Below are 17,529 nucleotides of genomic sequence, written 5' to 3' on the forward strand. Positions count from 1 at the left end.
ACTTGACCAACATCTAACCTCTTATTAATTGCACATATTAGGCACGTTTGGGCTTGTTGCATTGAAATACTGATTTCAATAGCATATTAACTTCAGTAAAAAGCAACTTGACCTCATTTGACTGCTTTCAAACTGATTCATGATCCTTGGAATGTAATAGATGAACACTACAGCCAATAGACTGAATCATACCCCAAAACGCTTTAGCTTTTTTTTTTTTTTTAAAGATAAGTTTCTTTATTGGAAAAAACTAAAGGGAGTAGGATTCAGCTTACTAGTATTGCTTCACAGACATTTAATAAATACAGTAGTCAGGTGTGTTGTCTAGGCATGTTAAGACAGCAGCATAGGAATTTTATTAGAAATATAAAGCATCTAAAATTTTAAATGAGTAAATTCAGATTGAATTTGTCAAATGTATTACTACTCCCTCAACAAAAAGTCAAGATTCCTTGAAATGAAAACAATCCTTGTGAATTATTAAATTCGGTAGAAAAATATGGGTTCAAGACATGCCACAATAGTTCAGTATTTTACATGAGGAACTAATAAATACATGTGAACATTTCTTGGACGTACCACAGCAGAAAGAAAAACTGACGCAATTTCATTTTTACACAATGTCTTTATTTTTTTTTCTCCTAATTACAGACTCATGGGTTAAAAATAAAAATAAAAAAGCAAAACATTTGTTCAAACCCAAACCCCCCAATCTTTTTTTTTCTTCCCCAAAAACAAACAAAAAAAAAAAACAAACAAAAAAGGTCTCCAGACCAACCCCACCCCCTGACTTTCCCCACCCTAAAACAGCTCCAGCCCACTCTTCAATTTAAATCAATGCTGTTAGCTGGGCAGCCTTTCTCAAACAAGCCGTGACTACACTGCGCCTAGTCAGAGAAAGGGGGCGCCCTCGAGTCGCACCTTGGTAATTAATCACCCCTCGTCTCACTCAGTTTCTCCCCCCTCTAGCACAAACATGCCTGTCTGCCACTCGGCTATTGTTGGCTTCAGCTGTGTGTGGGAAATCATGTGTCGGCTTGGCTGGCCGTCAGTTCTGCGGTGTGTTTGGTTAGGTGTGTATGTTTGTTGTGAGCGATGTGTGTGTGACTTTTTTTTTTTTTTTTTTTAATTTATTTTCATTTTTTTGAAAGTGTTAGTTAAAAAGCATCGTCAGCGTTTGCTGTTGTAGTAAATGCCCCCCGCGGTGGGCCTGTGGTCGCCCTGCCCCCCTCCCCCGCCTCCCCACACCGACAGGATGGGGTGAGTGTGCATAGCGGGAGCGGAGAGAGACAGAGATGCTGCGGAGACAGTGGGGGGGGCCGGCGCCACCTGGGGAGGGGTTGTCAGCCTCCACTGGTCCTGAAACCTGAAACGACAAGAAGTGGTCTAATATACAGAGAGAGGAGGGGGGGAAGGAGGCGGAGGAGGGGGTGGAGAGATGGAAGACAAGGTGCACAGAGGGAGGAGCGCTGGGGGAAATGAAGGGGGGAGTACTAAAAATAATAAAAAAAATATGATATGAAACATGCCTGGTTTGGGAAAAACTTGCGAAAACAAAGCTACTTCATCTACAAAACAGGTGAGGGGGAAAAAAATACAATCCTACAGTCCTTCACTGGACAGCAGACAATCCATAAATAAACAAAATACATTTTATGGGGTAGGGTGTAAGAGGGAGAAAACAGACGGAAAGGGTTGAGAGGGTGAGGTGGGGTGGGGTAAGGAAGGGGATCAGGAGGTAATGACAAACTCCAAACGACAAAAATTGCAACAACAAACACTCAAAAGCTAGTGGACATTTCACACTGATGCGCTACCAACAAAAACAAAAATCGAACATCAACTTTCCTTGTTCCTGCCCTCCCTCCCTTTTTTTCCCCTCTTCCCTCCCCTCCCTTTTTTTTTTTTTGGATGGCGGTGGAAGGTGAGTGGGTGGGCTGTACTGGTGATGGTGTGAAAGCAGGAGGTCACAGCCAGACCAAAGGAGACACATCTGCAGCCTGAGATACCATCTTTCTTTTTAAACCACTTTTTTTGTTGTTCTTTTCCCCAACCCATCCCTCCCATTCAGAAACAAAATTTAAAAAAACAAAAACAAAAAAAGAGAAACCCAACAGATGTTTCACCTCCCCCCACCCCCACCAATGGCCAACCGAGGTTTACCTTACCAGGTGTGACCGCATCAAGCTCTGCACACGCACGCTCTCACACAATCTCACACTGCGGCCAGCCAGTCTCTCTGTCCAGGAGAGGGGTTTGTGTTTTTTTTTCTTTTTTTTTTTCCATTTTTTGTCTTTTTTTTCCTTTCCTCTCAGTGGTTTCTTCTTTTTTTGGTGGGGAGGGGAGGAGTTTCATTGCGTGTGTGTGTGTGTGTGTGTGTGTGTGTGTGTCTTAAAATGGAACAGAGATGGGAGGGGAGGACTGATAGTAAGGGGAGTACTGGGGAGGGGGGGTGTTTAGTAAGGGGAATACCACGATGTTGTTCGCCCTCGGCCCCTGGAAAAGAGAGAGAAAAAGAGGGTGAGATTTTTTTGTTTGGCTTAAGATGGACACCAATTTCCTGGTGTGATAAATATATATAAATAGATAAGTGAGAGTGTGTGAGGGGAGGAAAAGGTTTGAATAAAAAGTCAACTGTAAATGTCTAAAATGAGACAGGCTGTCTTTTAATCAGTGTGGAAGGACAGACCAATAGCTTTAAAAAAAGGAGGAAAAATAGTTTTTCAGATATTGAGTGAGAACAATAAGTGTGTGGGGGGGGATGTGAGGGGGGACAGCAATGGCACTCTCCCTCTTTCTCTCTCTCTCTGTCTCTCTATGAGAGAGCCTCCTTCTGGGGGTCACTGTGGGGGAAAGACCGTGAGGACAAACAGCATCACACACATCAGCGAGACGCATTCACTTACACGTTGGACTCAACTGCAGCGTTAATCCACACTCAGAAACACAACGTGACACACATACACACACACACACACAGAGAGAGAGGGACGCCAGCCAGCGGCAGAGCGCCTCTCATTCGCACAGACAGCACAAACGGGTCACACTGGGACTGAACGCCCTGCCGCTCGGAAGGCCAGATGCCGAGGTCAGGCTGCAGTAATGAACCCTCGTTTCTGGGAGTGAGTGGTGTGAAGCTGGAGCGAGTGTGTGCACGGTGTAAGTGGAGGGGGGCGGGGAGTCATGTTCATGCAAAAAAAAAAAAATCCACATACATACGAGTACAAAAAATTTTAAATAAACAACAAACGACTGTGAATACTGTTAGGCATCAAAATCCTGGCTCTTCGCTGCATGTACTTGGGAAGATAATTGTGTGGATGTGATCATCCCGACATCATTGGGTTGGATTTTGGCATCAAGGTTTAGAAAAGTTTCAAGTCTTTTAATTGAGGTGTCAGATAAAGTGCTGGAGAGACTTTATTCTGACTGAATGGAGCATGGAGTAATGCAGGATGGCCCCTCCCACACCTACTGCTGCTGCATACTGCCACTCAGCAGGTTGTGAGACGGCCACATTTCCCCACATGGTGGACACATTTCTGTGCCAACTCAAACTGAAGTGTCGTCATCGGCAACACGATGCATGCCTAGTGTCTGTGGCCTAGTCCACATGTAGCCTGGTCTTTGATCCACTAAAAAGGATTATTTAGAAAAACTCCAAAGTGGATATTTGAGAAAACTATGTGAAAACTGAGATTTAGGGTTCCACACATTGCCCTCTATGGGTTTGGCATATTTAAAACTCTGGGGCAGATTTGCATGGTTTCATGTGGATGTAAACTTTTCTGAAATCCCTTGTGTACGATACTTTTTAAAATGATGTAGCGGAGTTATTCAGTTTTATAAACACCCGGCTATATGTGGGCAAAGCATAAGGCACAATGGTAGCAGATTTTGGATCCAATAACCTAACATTGTTCAGCGCTACTACTTTGCTTATTTTTCTTTCAAGGTCAAATGGAAAAGAAAGTTGTTCAGGAATACATGTCTAACATTAATATAAACTAAAACCTAGATTAAAAAAAAAACTGTCTACAAATTTGTTTCCAAAAGTGAATTATTTACAGCAAGAAGTTATGAAGTTCTGAGTGGCATGTTGCATTTTATTAAGGGGCAGTGCATACTGATCTTTTTTTACTATAAACACTGCAGAGATCACTTAACCAAATAATAATGAGGCGTGACATTGAGGTACTACTGAAATGCTGATAGCATTAGTTGCAATTCATGTTCTAGTTTTAAATCTGAGTAAATACTGAGATTCTACAGTATTTTTACTTCAGATTTTAATCCCAAAAGCTCCATGCCTCGTTTCTCTTGTCGACAGAGTAGGTTGTAGGTTTTAAAGAAATATGATTTGGCTACTCAATCCTTTAGCACAGTGAAATGCTAGCTGAGGTGGTTTTAGCTAGGAACAAAGAACCAATCCAACAAGCTTGATATTTGATCAGAGCTAAAAACTGAAACCTTCCCAAGCTTGCTGCAGCTCTGTGCCAGGTTTGATGCTGATATTTTTTTCCACAATAAGACAAAGCACTGGTGAAATGTTACATGTGGTTCAGATCTGCAGCTCAGTCTGAACTAAAGCAGTAATAAAAGTCCTGATGTAGCTACCAGACTTCTCCGAGATAAATCATCAAGGCCAGTTCAAATGGAACAACTCTGAATGTTCTGTGGTTTCGACATGCTAACCAATGCTGCTGCTGATTAATGAGGGCACATTGTGTAGCCATCGGGAGTTTAAGATTAGATTCTTTCTAACCACATAGTTTATCTAATTCCCACCTTTTAATCAGTCCTTGGGGGAATTTGAGGTTCTGTCCATTAGTATCAGTATTTTTGCCCTTATCCAAGCCTCTCCCCTCTTTTTCTTACAGGCCTGGGGCGGTTAAGGTTTCATGGTGTGTGTGTGTGTGGGTGGGAGTGGCTGATTAGAGACTGTGACCTTGAAGGTCAGACATTTTCTCACAAAAATGAAAGGATACAACCCAGACTTGTTCCAATTGAATGCCAGCTTCACTAAATAAGGTAGCAAGGACCAGAAGAAAACCTGTATGACAAAGCTGACAAATAAAATGGCCTGGAGACTTTGTAGTAGCGATAATAACAGACAACGTGAAGCCCTCGCTCTCAGTGATATTCGTAAGCTAAATGGAACGTTTTACAGTCTCTAATGTTACATTTTAAGTGAAGGGTACCGACAGATTTTGACGGTGGATGGCATGTTACACATGAAGGTAAGGCTCCCTGGGGGTCTGACGCAAGTGGCCTTGACAGCAGCTCACCTGAAGGCCCGTCCTCTGCCTCTAGGTGGCGTGTAACCAGTGTAGTATCGTGCACGCGAGGAGAAGCTTCCTCCTCCACCCCGTGATCGGAACCGGCCCCGAGGAAAACCGCGATCTGTGGTGCTGATGCCTGGTCTGTTTGTTCTCTTGGCTCCCACCTGAACACAGTTTGGGGTGTTAGGAGCTCTCAGACTCAAAACATGTAGTTCCACTGTGACGTCAACACTTTTTTGGATGGTTACTACGTCGCCTTGGACTTGGACCATTTTATTGATGAGTAAAATGTTTCAGATCACAAAAGTTACATTTTTTTACTTTTCAGTACATGGGAAAAAAAACTAAGTTACTGTCCATTTTTTTGCATGTTAAAGTGAAAGTTTCTTACCTTTATCTGTCTTCCTCTGAAAAGGGATTCATCCAGAGCCATAGCTGTCCTAACAGACTCTTTGTCTGCAAACTCGATATAAGCAAACCTAAAAATGAGGGAAGGGAGAAAAAGTTGCTAATCAACAGAAATTTCTAAATAAAAGAACATGATTATGCAATAATAATAAAAAATTCTGAGATAATACAGAATCGGATTTAGATTTAGTATTGGCAGATATCGATCCCATACAGAAAAACGGTGCCAAATTTAATTAAAATGTTTCTTTTATAAACAGACATAAATTTACTTAATTACATATATATTTGATAACTCTGCACCATTACAACACACTAACACACAACAGTACTTCATAGGTTTGGTCCAACGTGTAAAGACATCGCAGCTTTAATTTGCTGAGTTAGAGCAATTAGAAGTACTGAAAATGACAAAAACCATAGGTTGACAACATTGGCCAAACATGTAAAAATAAACTGTAACAAACCTTTCAAAAGGTCAGAGCACAACGCAAAGAATTAGACTAAAGAGATCAACCCTTATTTATCGGTCACATTGTGACTGACACTAGAATTTCTTTTCAATATCAGGACCGATACAGATATCAATATCGGTTTTGTGCATTTGTGATTTCTGCTGGGCTTCTGGTTTTAAATATCCCAACAAACTAAACTGATGGGAACTGAAACTTCCTTCATTGGAAGAGTCATTCAAATCAGAAAAATAAAAAAATAAAATAGGTTATCCCCGTCTCACTGAAAAACTAAACACCATTTGCATTTATCTCGAAATTAAATTAATCCTTGCATCATTTAAAATATTTGCCAACTTATTCTTAGTCAGCAACTCATGGTACACACAAGAGAGAATTAGGTGGGTTATTACCCCTTGGGATGCCCTGTGTACTTGTCACATAGAATGGTGACTCTGTTTACTGAACCACAGCCATGAAAGTGAGCCTCAAGCTCCTCTGCTGTAGCACCGTAATCCACCTGAGGAAAGAAAATGTAGAAAAACATTTACCAGATATGTCACAGGGAGAAACCCCAACATCCAACAAATCTGACAACAAAGGAACTTATTTTTCAAATATGAACATCGTCATTGTTGATGGGTTTCAGAAGTCACAATGTAACCACAGCAACCTGAGTGCAGGACAGTGTTCATTCTGACTAAAACAAGCCAAGCCATTGAAGTGTCAGAGAGAAAAGGGCAGAAGAGAGGGAGGCCAACAAAACCCAAACAAAGCAGTAGGGAGCTGAGCACTACAGCACAGAATATTTGTATGCTAAATACTATCAGTACAAGTATGGAAGTGCTGAATGCTGCCCTTTCATGACAAAAAAGCTAAACAGGATTTTCAGGTTTGTCTTGGAAAATGTCTGGAGTTCATTTAAAGTGAAAGAACTACAAATACCAACCATTACTGACCCGCTTCATAACGATAAATTCCAACCCCCCCCCCCCTTTTCTCTTAGTAGCAACATAGGAAATTGGGTCTTTTTTTGACTAAACTCCAAGTTGACAAACGGCCCGTCAAACATAGTGCAGGATAACAGACTGTTACTCACATTGCCAACATAAATAGATCTGCCATCTGCTTCCATCTTCTCCTCGATGGACATGATGACAGGACCAACTGAAAACAGAGGGAGAAGAAGTCAATAACTGCTGAGAGGCAGACAAGACGGCCTACAACAAGCTGGTTTTGAAGGACAGATCTGGAGAGCAAAATTACAGGTTTTAAATTCCAACATTGTACAGTCTAGGAACAGAGGTTTTGCTGCATGATTTTACCCAAAATAACCTCTGCACCATCAGTTATGATTACATTTTCGTTCATAATTTATTAAAATAATGGCCTTTTTCCATGTCTGAACTAACTTTTTATTAGCAGAAAGTGCTTTTAAAAAAATATAGAGAATGACTCGGCGCATGAATTCTCAAGTTTAACTGGTTAATTATCAAAATGTATGCAGCAACAGTCAAGACAATACAGAAATCCAGTTCATAATGAGGCTTGGTTCCACGACTGCAGAATGTCATTACATAAATGTATTTAAAAAAGAGGAACTATTTAAACCCGTCTTGTATTTGATTCTCTAGATCACTAAATTGTTTTATTTTGAAATGGTGACCTCTGAATAACTGGAGATGAAGACAACTCCAGGAAACAGGATTTATGTAAAATAGAAAAGAAAATACTGAATCATATAGCAAAGTTATGGCACTTTTAGTTTATTTGCTTCACATTGCGTCTCAAGTTTATTGGAAAATCAGAGACCATTGATCCAAACCTTTTTTGCACATCTCTGCTAAGAGTGGTGGCCGTACCCTGAACTCGGCCTATAGTGGTCTTACGTTGCCAAGCAATTTTCTGGTTGGGACAGACACTTGTGTCCCTGCCTTAATCAGGTCATCCAGAAAAAATTTATGCATTGACAGGAATTTTTATTTTGTCCTGCAAGACGGTTTTCCTTAAAGTAATGTTGAGTCATCCTGATCCCTCACCTCATGGCAAACACTAGGATGTGCTCCTAAGTTTTCATCTTTCAAAAAGGAGCTCCTAATGAAGACTTCAGGAATAGCAAAAGGACATTTAGATAGAAACCAATTTTGAGCTCCTCTGCATTAGTAACAACTTGTCTTCTTCACCATGGCAGCCACAGAGCAGGCCCACAGTTATGTGAGGCAGCACTGGAAATACATCACATGTGAAGGAGCTAACAGGCTTTGTTGAGCTGAAAGTCCAACTGGGCCAACAATTAAACAACTTTTGGTCGAGTTGGATACCTTTTAAGTACAAAATTTAGTTGGGTGGTGTTGCTGTGGTTGGAAACACTTGCCAGACAATTTTATGAAAACCCTTAAATGATTATGTTTGTCTTAGAAACTGCAAATAAAACTGTGGTTTTGCTCTGCCATGGTAATACACTCATAGGTCAAACATTTTATTTCAAACAGTTGGCGATGTTGGACTGCTCAAGCAAACAAAACACTCAAAAGTAAAGCCATTTGCATTATCACCACAACTAGTGGTACATTCATTATGAACCAATTATATTGTCACAAGCATGCCTCTTCCACTTTTTATCTAGAGTCTTTTGCTGCTATTCAATTTATCTGTGAGCTCAGATGAGGGTTGGGGTGTCATGGCATCACACCTGAGTGGAGTGTATTGTAGTTGTAGGTTGGAAACCTAGTGGTATTGGCTAATGGCTATACCACCATTAGCCAATACCACTTAGTATAGAAATACTATTCTATACTAACAGAATAGTATTTCTATTGGTATACTAACAGAAATACAATTTCTGTTAGCATTTCTGCTAACTACTAACAGAAATACAAGCCCGTAATATATTTGTCTGAGTTGTATTAAACACTTTAGGACCAAATATCTATTAAAACACCAACATGAATGTGACAAATCTAATGTGATAAATGTAAAAGAAGTGCCAACAGTTTTAACAACCATCGCTGTATTTCATACATGTGGCAGCCATATTGGGTATAGAGTTTGGAAACCAACTTTCCAAATCAAAATTGCATTTCCAGGAGCCACCCTTGTAGTTTTGACAGCAAATTTAAACAATTTCAGTATAGAACACCCAGAGTTTTCTCCAGAGGACTATAAGCCTGGCGGGGCACGAAGCTTCACTTGCCCCCCCACACCTGACTGCCAGGCTAATTTTAGCTCATTTTAAAAATGTTTTTCATACACAAATAACAGTAATAAAAAAGACGGGTTAATACAACTTTATGGTCGGCACACTGAACTGTGGCTTGTCGTGGAAAAAATTCCTTTAACAAGAGTCTGGATGAGAAGAAATAAGAAATTTATTAGAACCTTGCAAGGTGAGAACAGAAATACAGAGTCAAATGAGTCTGTCAAGTCTGCTCTGACCAACAGTGAATCTGGCTTCCTTTTATAGGTTCTGATCAGAGAAGAGAGACTTGATTGAACAATAGGTGTGAATCACTGATTGTTATGTACCAAAAATTCTGTGGAGCCCAACTCAGATGGTCTGGCCGTTTGTCTATTGTTAAGGATAGGGGGTTGTTTTTTCATGCTAAAGAGGGCAGATAAGTTCTACATTGGGGGAGTAACACGTAGTCTCCAGGATGAAGGATGTCCCTTGCTGTTATATGGTACTGTGGAAGTCTACAGGAGAGCAGCTTGACCAATCTCATGATGAGATCATCCAGACACATGATCTCATCATCAGACACAATCTAAAGCACAAAAGGGGTGAAGAGCACATTGTAAAATTTTCAATGGCTTGTTACAGGCTTTAAGAGCAATTAATGTTCTGGCTCAGAGTCGGACTTGACAAAGTTATTGTAAATGAGCCACACCACCAGCCAATCAGAGAGGTATTTTTCATCCATTCAGAGTATACAAAAGAATACCATATTTGCTTAGAAAACCAACAACGAGCAAATCAAAACACTGCATCAAGTTGCAGTGTTACTAAATAAAATGGCAGGATTTAAGAAAACACAAAGAACCTCAATGCAATAAATAGTTTTCTACCCAAGAATATTTAGTTAAGCATACAAATAAGCCTAGTCATCACAGTCCATTTTAGGTAATATCTCAAAGCTTGTGTGTGTGTGTGTATGTATATATATATATATATATATATATATATATATATATATATACATATATATTGTACTATTGTACAAAAGCATCTTGTACAATAGTTTATTGAGACACAGAAAGAAATAGAAGTTCAACCTCTATTCTGCTGAATGCAGTCCAGCTGCCTTGAAGACAATATTTTTTAAATGTTTCAGATTATTTATCTTGACACCCAGCCTATAAAAGATTGTGAAAGAAAAAGACAGTACACACCTGTTTTTAAATTGGGAAGTATTGTTGAACTTACGTGGCGACCTGACCTGATTTGAGCTAAAAGTAAGTCGCCATAAAAATGTATCACAGTGATAAAACAGCTAAAAGAAACTCCTGTAGAAGTAAAGTATCCTCTCTGATACGATACGGCGCACGGACACGTTTTTCATTTATATTTTGTAATCTTCGGGAGACGTCTTTGACTAAGAGAATTTCCGCCGTATTTGTTTTATTTTCAATGGAAATATTTTTGAGCTCCCGTCATTACAGTAGGCGCGGCAAGAAGACTGTCTCCCTGCGGCTTCCGTAGGTTGGGTGAAGTTAAAATGGCTGCTCCTGTTGACAACGTGAGTAAAATCCATCTTGCTCAGATATTTTATATATTGTATTCGTACAAAGGGTTTCTTTAAAGTTCTTGAAAGCCGTTTAAATACCGAGAACATCTCTGAATATTTGTGCCATATGTTAATATTAATACGCAGTCGACGAAGCTTACGGAGAAACACCCCGTTCACCTTTTGGTACTTAATTGTTCAAATGTTTTTTCTTAAATTTTATTTTATTTCACATGTATTGTATTTTATTTCTTTTTGTGTGTGTGTGTGTGTGTGTGTGTGTGTGTGTGTGTGTGTATGTGTGTCTGTTGTCTCACAGGATCTAATCGAAAGTGATTTACCCAAAGCTGTGCAGCTGCTGAATAATCTCACAGAACAGGTAAGGGTAATAGGTTTAGTTGTATGTTATAGAAATAAATGGATGTCGAGGCTTTACTTTAAACCTCAGGTTTGAAAATGTCGCAGCTTCTGCTCGAAGGATCTTAAATGAAACGGTAGCAACACATTTTGCATCACATATAACTTTGTTCGAGATTATTAGATGGTGGCAGAAGCTGTAATATGCTATTGCAGTGGAACTGGATGTTGTATAAAGTAGCATATATTCACTACCTTCCAGAGGTTCCTGGGAAAATACTATGTACCTATTGCTTTCACTGTAGTGGTTCACCACAGGTGAAGGTTTGACCTTTTTGTTTACTTTAGGTAGCATCAGTAACCAGTTATGTTCGAGAGCTGCTGACTAAAGTTAAGAATGGAGTATTCAACACTTCAAAGGTAAGTAAACATGGGGAGAGTCTTTATAACTCTTTATGACCTAAATCTGTGAACACATTTTAGTTTTAAGATATACCATCACGTACTTCTTCAACTTGTTTACATTTTGTCAAGTTGAAACCATAATCTTGGAAATAACCAGACAAATGGTCAAACATGCTTTTTTTTTTTAATATGGTAGCACCAGTTTTGCTTTCTTAAAAACTTGACGATTTCGAATTTGGGCAATGCAGGGTTTTTTTTATTATTATTTTTTGTCAGAAAAATGACTAATTATAGCAACAAAGTTGTAAAAAATACTGACTCAGAGGGGCTGAATGCAAATGTGCAACACATTTTTCATACTATTTGTAAAAAATAATTTAAAAAAAGCAACGTGTTTAAAAAAAAAAAAAAAAAAAGCATCTCCATACCATGATGCTGCCACCGCTGAATACCAACATATGCTGTTTTGTTTTTTTTGTAAAAAGAAAGCTGCAGCTAATTTTCCTGCGCTACTTTTTTGCCGTAGTCACATAATGGTCTAATAAATTGTGAGTTATCTTTGCTAAAATGTCAAAAAGTTCAAGAAGTATGAACATTTCTTTGGGGTACTGTAAATATGTAATAAAAAACAATAAATAACAATAATAATAAACTGTTTGCTTCTGATGGTTCCTTACAGGGTCTGTCCTTCTTGGACCTTCGCTACAACCTCCTGCTCTTCTACCTTCAGGACCTCACTCATCTCATCAGCATCAAGGCCGAAGGAGGCAAGATGAAAGACAGCGAAGCTTTGAGCAGAGTGGTCACCATCAGAACCGTAAGAATGTCTACAAGACGCGCCGCAGGTCCTGCCTGCGCAGGTTACACTCTTTATTCAGCTTTTCCCCTCTTTTGTAGGTGCTAGAGAAAATGCGACCGCTAGACCACAAACTGAAGTACCAGATCGATAAACTGGTGCGCACTGCTGTTACTGGAAGTTTGGGTAATGGTATAGATTAAATGTCATATGTGAAAGATCATCAGTTCTTAAGCAATCTGATTTGAATACAATTTTTATCTGATTTTGTTGAGTTTAGCTGAAAATGATCCGCTCCAGCTGCGTCCAAATCCTGAAAATTTCATCAGCAAAGTAAGTTCTTCCGCTTGCTACCGAAGAGTTTTAGTTAAATTGCTTATAAAGAGTCTTCCTCTCAATTTATTGGAATGAAGTTGTTTAAGTTTGGGTAAAGAGACAAAAAAAGAAGTAGAGATTTTCTTTTGTGCCTTATTGTCTAGCTGAGTGAATCGGAGGACTCTGAGGATGAAACGAAGAACAAGGCAGCCTCCGACAAGAAAGCAGCTCACTCTAGTGGCAGGAAATATGTACCGCCAAAGATTGCGCCAGTGCATTATGGTAACCACATTCACCTCTGAGGGAGCAGAGTTGTTTCACGGCGGTCTCTCGGTATCGGATATTTAAATGCCCCAATTTTCCCCTCAGACGGTGACATGACGGAAGCGGACAGGAAGAAGGCTCAGACGGAGCGGCAGCGACGAGCAGCTCTGCGGAGCTCCGTGATCCAGGAGCTGAGGCAGCAGTACAGCGACGCTCCGGAGGAGATCCGGGAGAGACGAGACTTCCAGACGGAGAGGGAAAGCCGAGACGAGCTCCACAGGTTGAGACTTGGTGGCTTCATTGCAGTCTGTTCAGAGATCCATCTGTTCGAATTTTATTAGGGTTTTTGTGTTGTGTTACTCGTCTGGTGTTTTTTAGAAAGACTTGCACCAAATACTCCCGTTACAGGGAAATGGTAGTGGGAGTTTAAGAATGTTGAACCAATTGCTACTTTACAGGAAAAATTACGAGGAGTCGATGATGGTGCGTCTGAATATGCCGAAGCACGAGAAGAAAGCCAGGAAGAGGAGCACGATGGCCATGTCCGACCAGCTGAGCGGCATCACACACTTCGGTGACATCACAGCTCTGACCGGCGGTGAAGGTGGACAGGTGTGTTTTCAGTGACCTCTGACTTTCTCACAAGTGAATGGCATATATGGAGGAACTTTCTCTTTACCAAGTTCGCCAGTGGATTATGGGATATGTGTTGCTCTCTTTATCTGTCAGTTCTGAGATACTTTTTTTTGTCTAATTACCCCAGGATGGGGAAAGCGGTAGACCAAAGAAGAAGAAGAAACTCATGAAAAAGAAAACCAAGAGGAGAGGTGAGTCCGTTATAAAGGAAAAGGGAGTGGGTGTATGGTGTGCAATGAATGGACGATTATTCATAGTTTCTTCTTTTTACAGCCTTCAAGAAACACAGATAAACCAAGCTGTGGTGTTCAATGATGTCAGAATATTAAATGAAAATGTTTTTTTATTCATTGTGTTGAATAAACTCCACATCACTTTTTTGTGTTTTTTTATTGGTTGTAAAATTGCAGCTGTCCAGTCATAACTTACCGCTAGAGGGCAGTCGTGTTTCCTATATCAATCAAACAGGCTACACAATTCAATGCTGTGTTCCAGTTACCTGGGAATTCAGAACTCGGAACTGGGTTTGACGTCAGACCCCAGGTAATAGCATTCCATCCAGTACAGTCGGAATTTCCAACATGGTGAGCCTAAACATAGTTTCCAATACCTATAAGCAAACACTTTAAATTTGTTTAGTTGTGGGCGCTACATGTAGCATTGATTTTAAAGTAATGTTACATGTAGACACGTGCAAAATGTGTCTTGTAAAATGTTATTCCACCACAGCTTACTACTGTCGATGCGAAGAGCGGCCATGTTGAAACGCAAAGTCCGCCGAACAAGTCCTAATTGGAGGGAGGTAGTTGCTCCCACTTCCCCAATGAGAAATCCGACTTCGGAGGGCGTCCCAGTTCCCCGACTGGGGAGTCGGAATTTCCCAGTTCCGAGTTCACCTGGAAGGCAGCATACGTTCCTACCTTTTCTATGAGGTGCGAGAACAGAAGCTTGCCCCGTAAAACCTTTTCAGTTGTAACGGCGCGCAGAGCTCGAACAGCTGCTGGACGCCAAGCCAGATGTTGGGGAGGATTAATGGCCGCCACGGCTGCTCGCTCTACTTAACTTGGTGCCAACAGCAACAACTTGGCACACATCCCTGGTTGCATCTAGTTACGGATGATATTTGTGGTATCATCACATCTAGTTTAACATATATGCTGTTCAAAGCAAAAACCAGTGCTGTACCAAAACGGCTCCCTCAGATTAAAAGGAGCAAAACACATTTGAAGTTAATTGTTTTCTGATCAAATTTTAGGAAACACTGGGGAATGGAAAGTGAGATACTGGTCACATAAGGGTGTCTAGAAATGCGTCAATTTGTTTTATTTCATTTATACATAAAGAGTGGGAACTCGGCACAATACATTCCAATTCGGAGAGAAAAAAATAACCCTAAAGAAACTAAAAGGTTAAAAAGTGCTCAAGAGTAGGGTCTGCATTTTTCTTTGCCATTTGTTTAAAGTTATGGCTTTCCTGTATTTTTCCTAAGCTATGCTGCATAGACTTGACCAACATCTAACCTCTTATTAATTGCACATATTAGGCACGTTTGGGCTTGTTGCATTGAAATACTGATTTCAATAGCATATTAACTTCAGTAAAAAGCAACTTGACCTCATTTGACTGCTTTCAAACTGATTCATGATCCTTGGAATGTAATAGATGAACACTACAGCCAATAGACTGAATCATACCCCAAAACGCTTTAGCTTTTTTTTTTTTTTTAAAGATAAGTTTCTTTATTGGAAAAAACTAAAGGGAGTAGGATTCAGCTTACTAGTATTGCTTCACAGACATTTAATAAATACAGTAGTCAGGTGTGTTGTCTAGGCATGTTAAGACAGCAGCATAGGAATTTTATTAGAAATATAAAGCATCTAAAATTTTAAATGAGTAAATTCAGATTGAATTTGTCAAATGTATTACTACTCCCTCAACAAAAAGTCAAGATTCCTTGAAATGAAAACAATCCTTGTGAATTATTAAATTCGGTAGAAAAATATGGGTTCAAGACATGCCACAATAGTTCAGTATTTTACATGAGGAACTAATAAATACATGTGAACATTTCTTGGACGTACCACAGCAGAAAGAAAAACTGACGCAATTTCATTTTTACACAATGTCTTTATTTTTTTTTCTCCTAATTACAGACTCATGGGTTAAAAATAAAAATAAAAAAGCAAAACATTTGTTCAAACCCAAACCCCCCAATCTTTTTTTTTCTTCCCCAAAAACAAACAAAAAAAAAAAACAAACAAAAAAGGTCTCCAGACCAACCCCACCCCCTGACTTTCCCCACCCTAAAACAGCTCCAGCCCACTCTTCAATTTAAATCAATGCTGTTAGCTGGGCAGCCTTTCTCAAACAAGCCGTGACTACACTGCGCCTAGTCAGAGAAAGGGGGCGCCCTCGAGTCGCACCTTGGTAATTAATCACCCCTCGTCTCACTCAGTTTCTCCCCCCTCTAGCACAAACATGCCTGTCTGCCACTCGGCTATTGTTGGCTTCAGCTGTGTGTGGGAAATCATGTGTCGGCTTGGCTGGCCGTCAGTTCTGCGGTGTGTTTGGTTAGGTGTGTATGTTTGTTGTGAGCGATGTGTGTGTGACTTTTTTTTTTTTTTTTTTTAATTTATTTTCATTTTTTTGAAAGTGTTAGTTAAAAAGCATCGTCAGCGTTTGCTGTTGTAGTAAATGCCCCCCGCGGTGGGCCTGTGGTCGCCCTGCCCCCCTCCCCCGCCTCCCCACACCGACAGGATGGGGTGAGTGTGCATAGCGGGAGCGGAGAGAGACAGAGATGCTGCGGAGACAGTGGGGGGGGCCGGCGCCACCTGGGGAGGGGTTGTCAGCCTCCACTGGTCCTGAAACCTGAAACGACAAGAAGTGGTCTAATATACAGAGAGAGGAGGGGGGGAAGGAGGCGGAGGAGGGGGTGGAGAGATGGAAGACAAGGTGCACAGAGGGAGGAGCGCTGGGGGAAATGAAGGGGGGAGTACTAAAAATAATAAAAAAAATATGATATGAAACATGCCTGGTTTGGGAAAAACTTGCGAAAACAAAGCTACTTCATCTACAAAACAGGTGAGGGGGAAAAAAATACAATCCTACAGTCCTTCACTGGACAGCAGACAATCCATAAATAAACAAAATACATTTTATGGGGTAGGGTGTAAGAGGGAGAAAACAGACGGAAAGGGTTGAGAGGGTGAGGTGGGGTGGGGTAAGGAAGGGGATCAGGAGGTAATGACAAACTCCAAACGACAAAAATTGCAACAACAAACACTCAAAAGCTAGTGGACATTTCACACTGATGCGCTACCAACAAAAACAAAAATCGAACATCAACTTTCCTTGTTCCTGCCCTCCCTCCCTTTTTTTCCCCTCTTCCCTCCCCTCCCTTTTTTTTTTTTTGGATGGCGGTGGAAGGTGAGTGGGTGGGCTGTACTGGTGATGGTGTGAAAGCAGGAGGTCACAGCCAGACCAAAGGAGACACATCTGCAGCCTGAGATACCATCTTTCTTTTTAAACCACTTTTTTTGTTGTTCTTTTCCCCAACCCATCCCTCCCATTCAGAAACAAAATTTAAAAAAACAAAAACAAAAAAAGAGAAACCCAACAGATGTTTCACCTCCCCCCACCCCCACCAATGGCCAACCGAGGTTTACCTTACCAGGTGTGACCGCATCAAGCTCTGCACACGCACGCTCTCACACAATCTCACACTGCGGCCAGCCAGTCTCTCTGTCCAGGAGAGGGGTTTGTGTTTTTTTTTCTTTTTTTTTTTCCATTTTTTGTCTTTTTTTTCCTTTCCTCTCAGTGGTTTCTTCTTTTTTTGGTGGGGAGGGGAGGAGTTTCATTGCGTGTGTGTGTGTGTGTGTGTGTGTGTGTGT

At 40.7% G+C, this 17,529-nt stretch overlaps 2 protein-coding genes across 4 annotated transcripts in view; one reads left to right on the top strand and one right to left on the bottom strand.

Moving 5' to 3' along the window:
- Positions 1 to 1,082: 1,082 nt before the first annotated feature.
- pabpn1 (poly(A) binding protein, nuclear 1) overlaps positions 1,083 to 17,529 on the bottom strand; it is a 19,752-nt gene continuing 3,305 nt past the window's right edge. For 2 of the 3 annotated variants that reach the window (XM_008438407.2, XM_008438410.2), the window contains exons 3-7: positions 7,242 to 7,309; positions 6,556 to 6,662; positions 5,674 to 5,761; positions 5,289 to 5,446; positions 1,083 to 1,366 (exon numbers count right to left, since the gene is read on the bottom strand). In XM_008438407.2, the coding sequence (XP_008436629.1) occupies positions 1,171 to 1,366; positions 5,289 to 5,446; positions 5,674 to 5,761; positions 6,556 to 6,662; positions 7,242 to 7,309 (617 nt within the window). In that variant the 3' untranslated portion in view covers positions 1,083 to 1,170. Of the gene's footprint in view, positions 1,367 to 1,879; positions 2,497 to 5,288; positions 5,447 to 5,673; positions 5,762 to 6,555; positions 6,663 to 7,241; positions 7,310 to 17,529 lie in introns of those variants that run through there. The other variant, XM_008438408.2, reaches the window with a different exon arrangement.
- Positions 10,804 to 14,016, top strand: LOC103482314 (neuroguidin-like). The gene is made up of 11 exons (XM_008438406.2): positions 10,804 to 10,878; positions 11,186 to 11,245; positions 11,572 to 11,643; positions 12,308 to 12,445; positions 12,526 to 12,610; positions 12,705 to 12,757; positions 12,904 to 13,021; positions 13,109 to 13,283; positions 13,462 to 13,615; positions 13,767 to 13,830; positions 13,913 to 14,016. Exons 1-11 carry the CDS (start codon positions 10,858 to 10,860, stop codon positions 13,930 to 13,932), a joined length of 960 nt encoding a protein of 319 aa, XP_008436628.1. The 5' UTR covers positions 10,804 to 10,857; the 3' UTR covers positions 13,933 to 14,016.

This window comes from Poecilia reticulata, linkage group LG20 (assembly GCF_000633615.1).
Source record: "Poecilia reticulata strain Guanapo linkage group LG20, Guppy_female_1.0+MT, whole genome shotgun sequence".
NCBI lineage: Eukaryota > Metazoa > Chordata > Actinopteri > Cyprinodontiformes > Poeciliidae > Poecilia > Poecilia reticulata.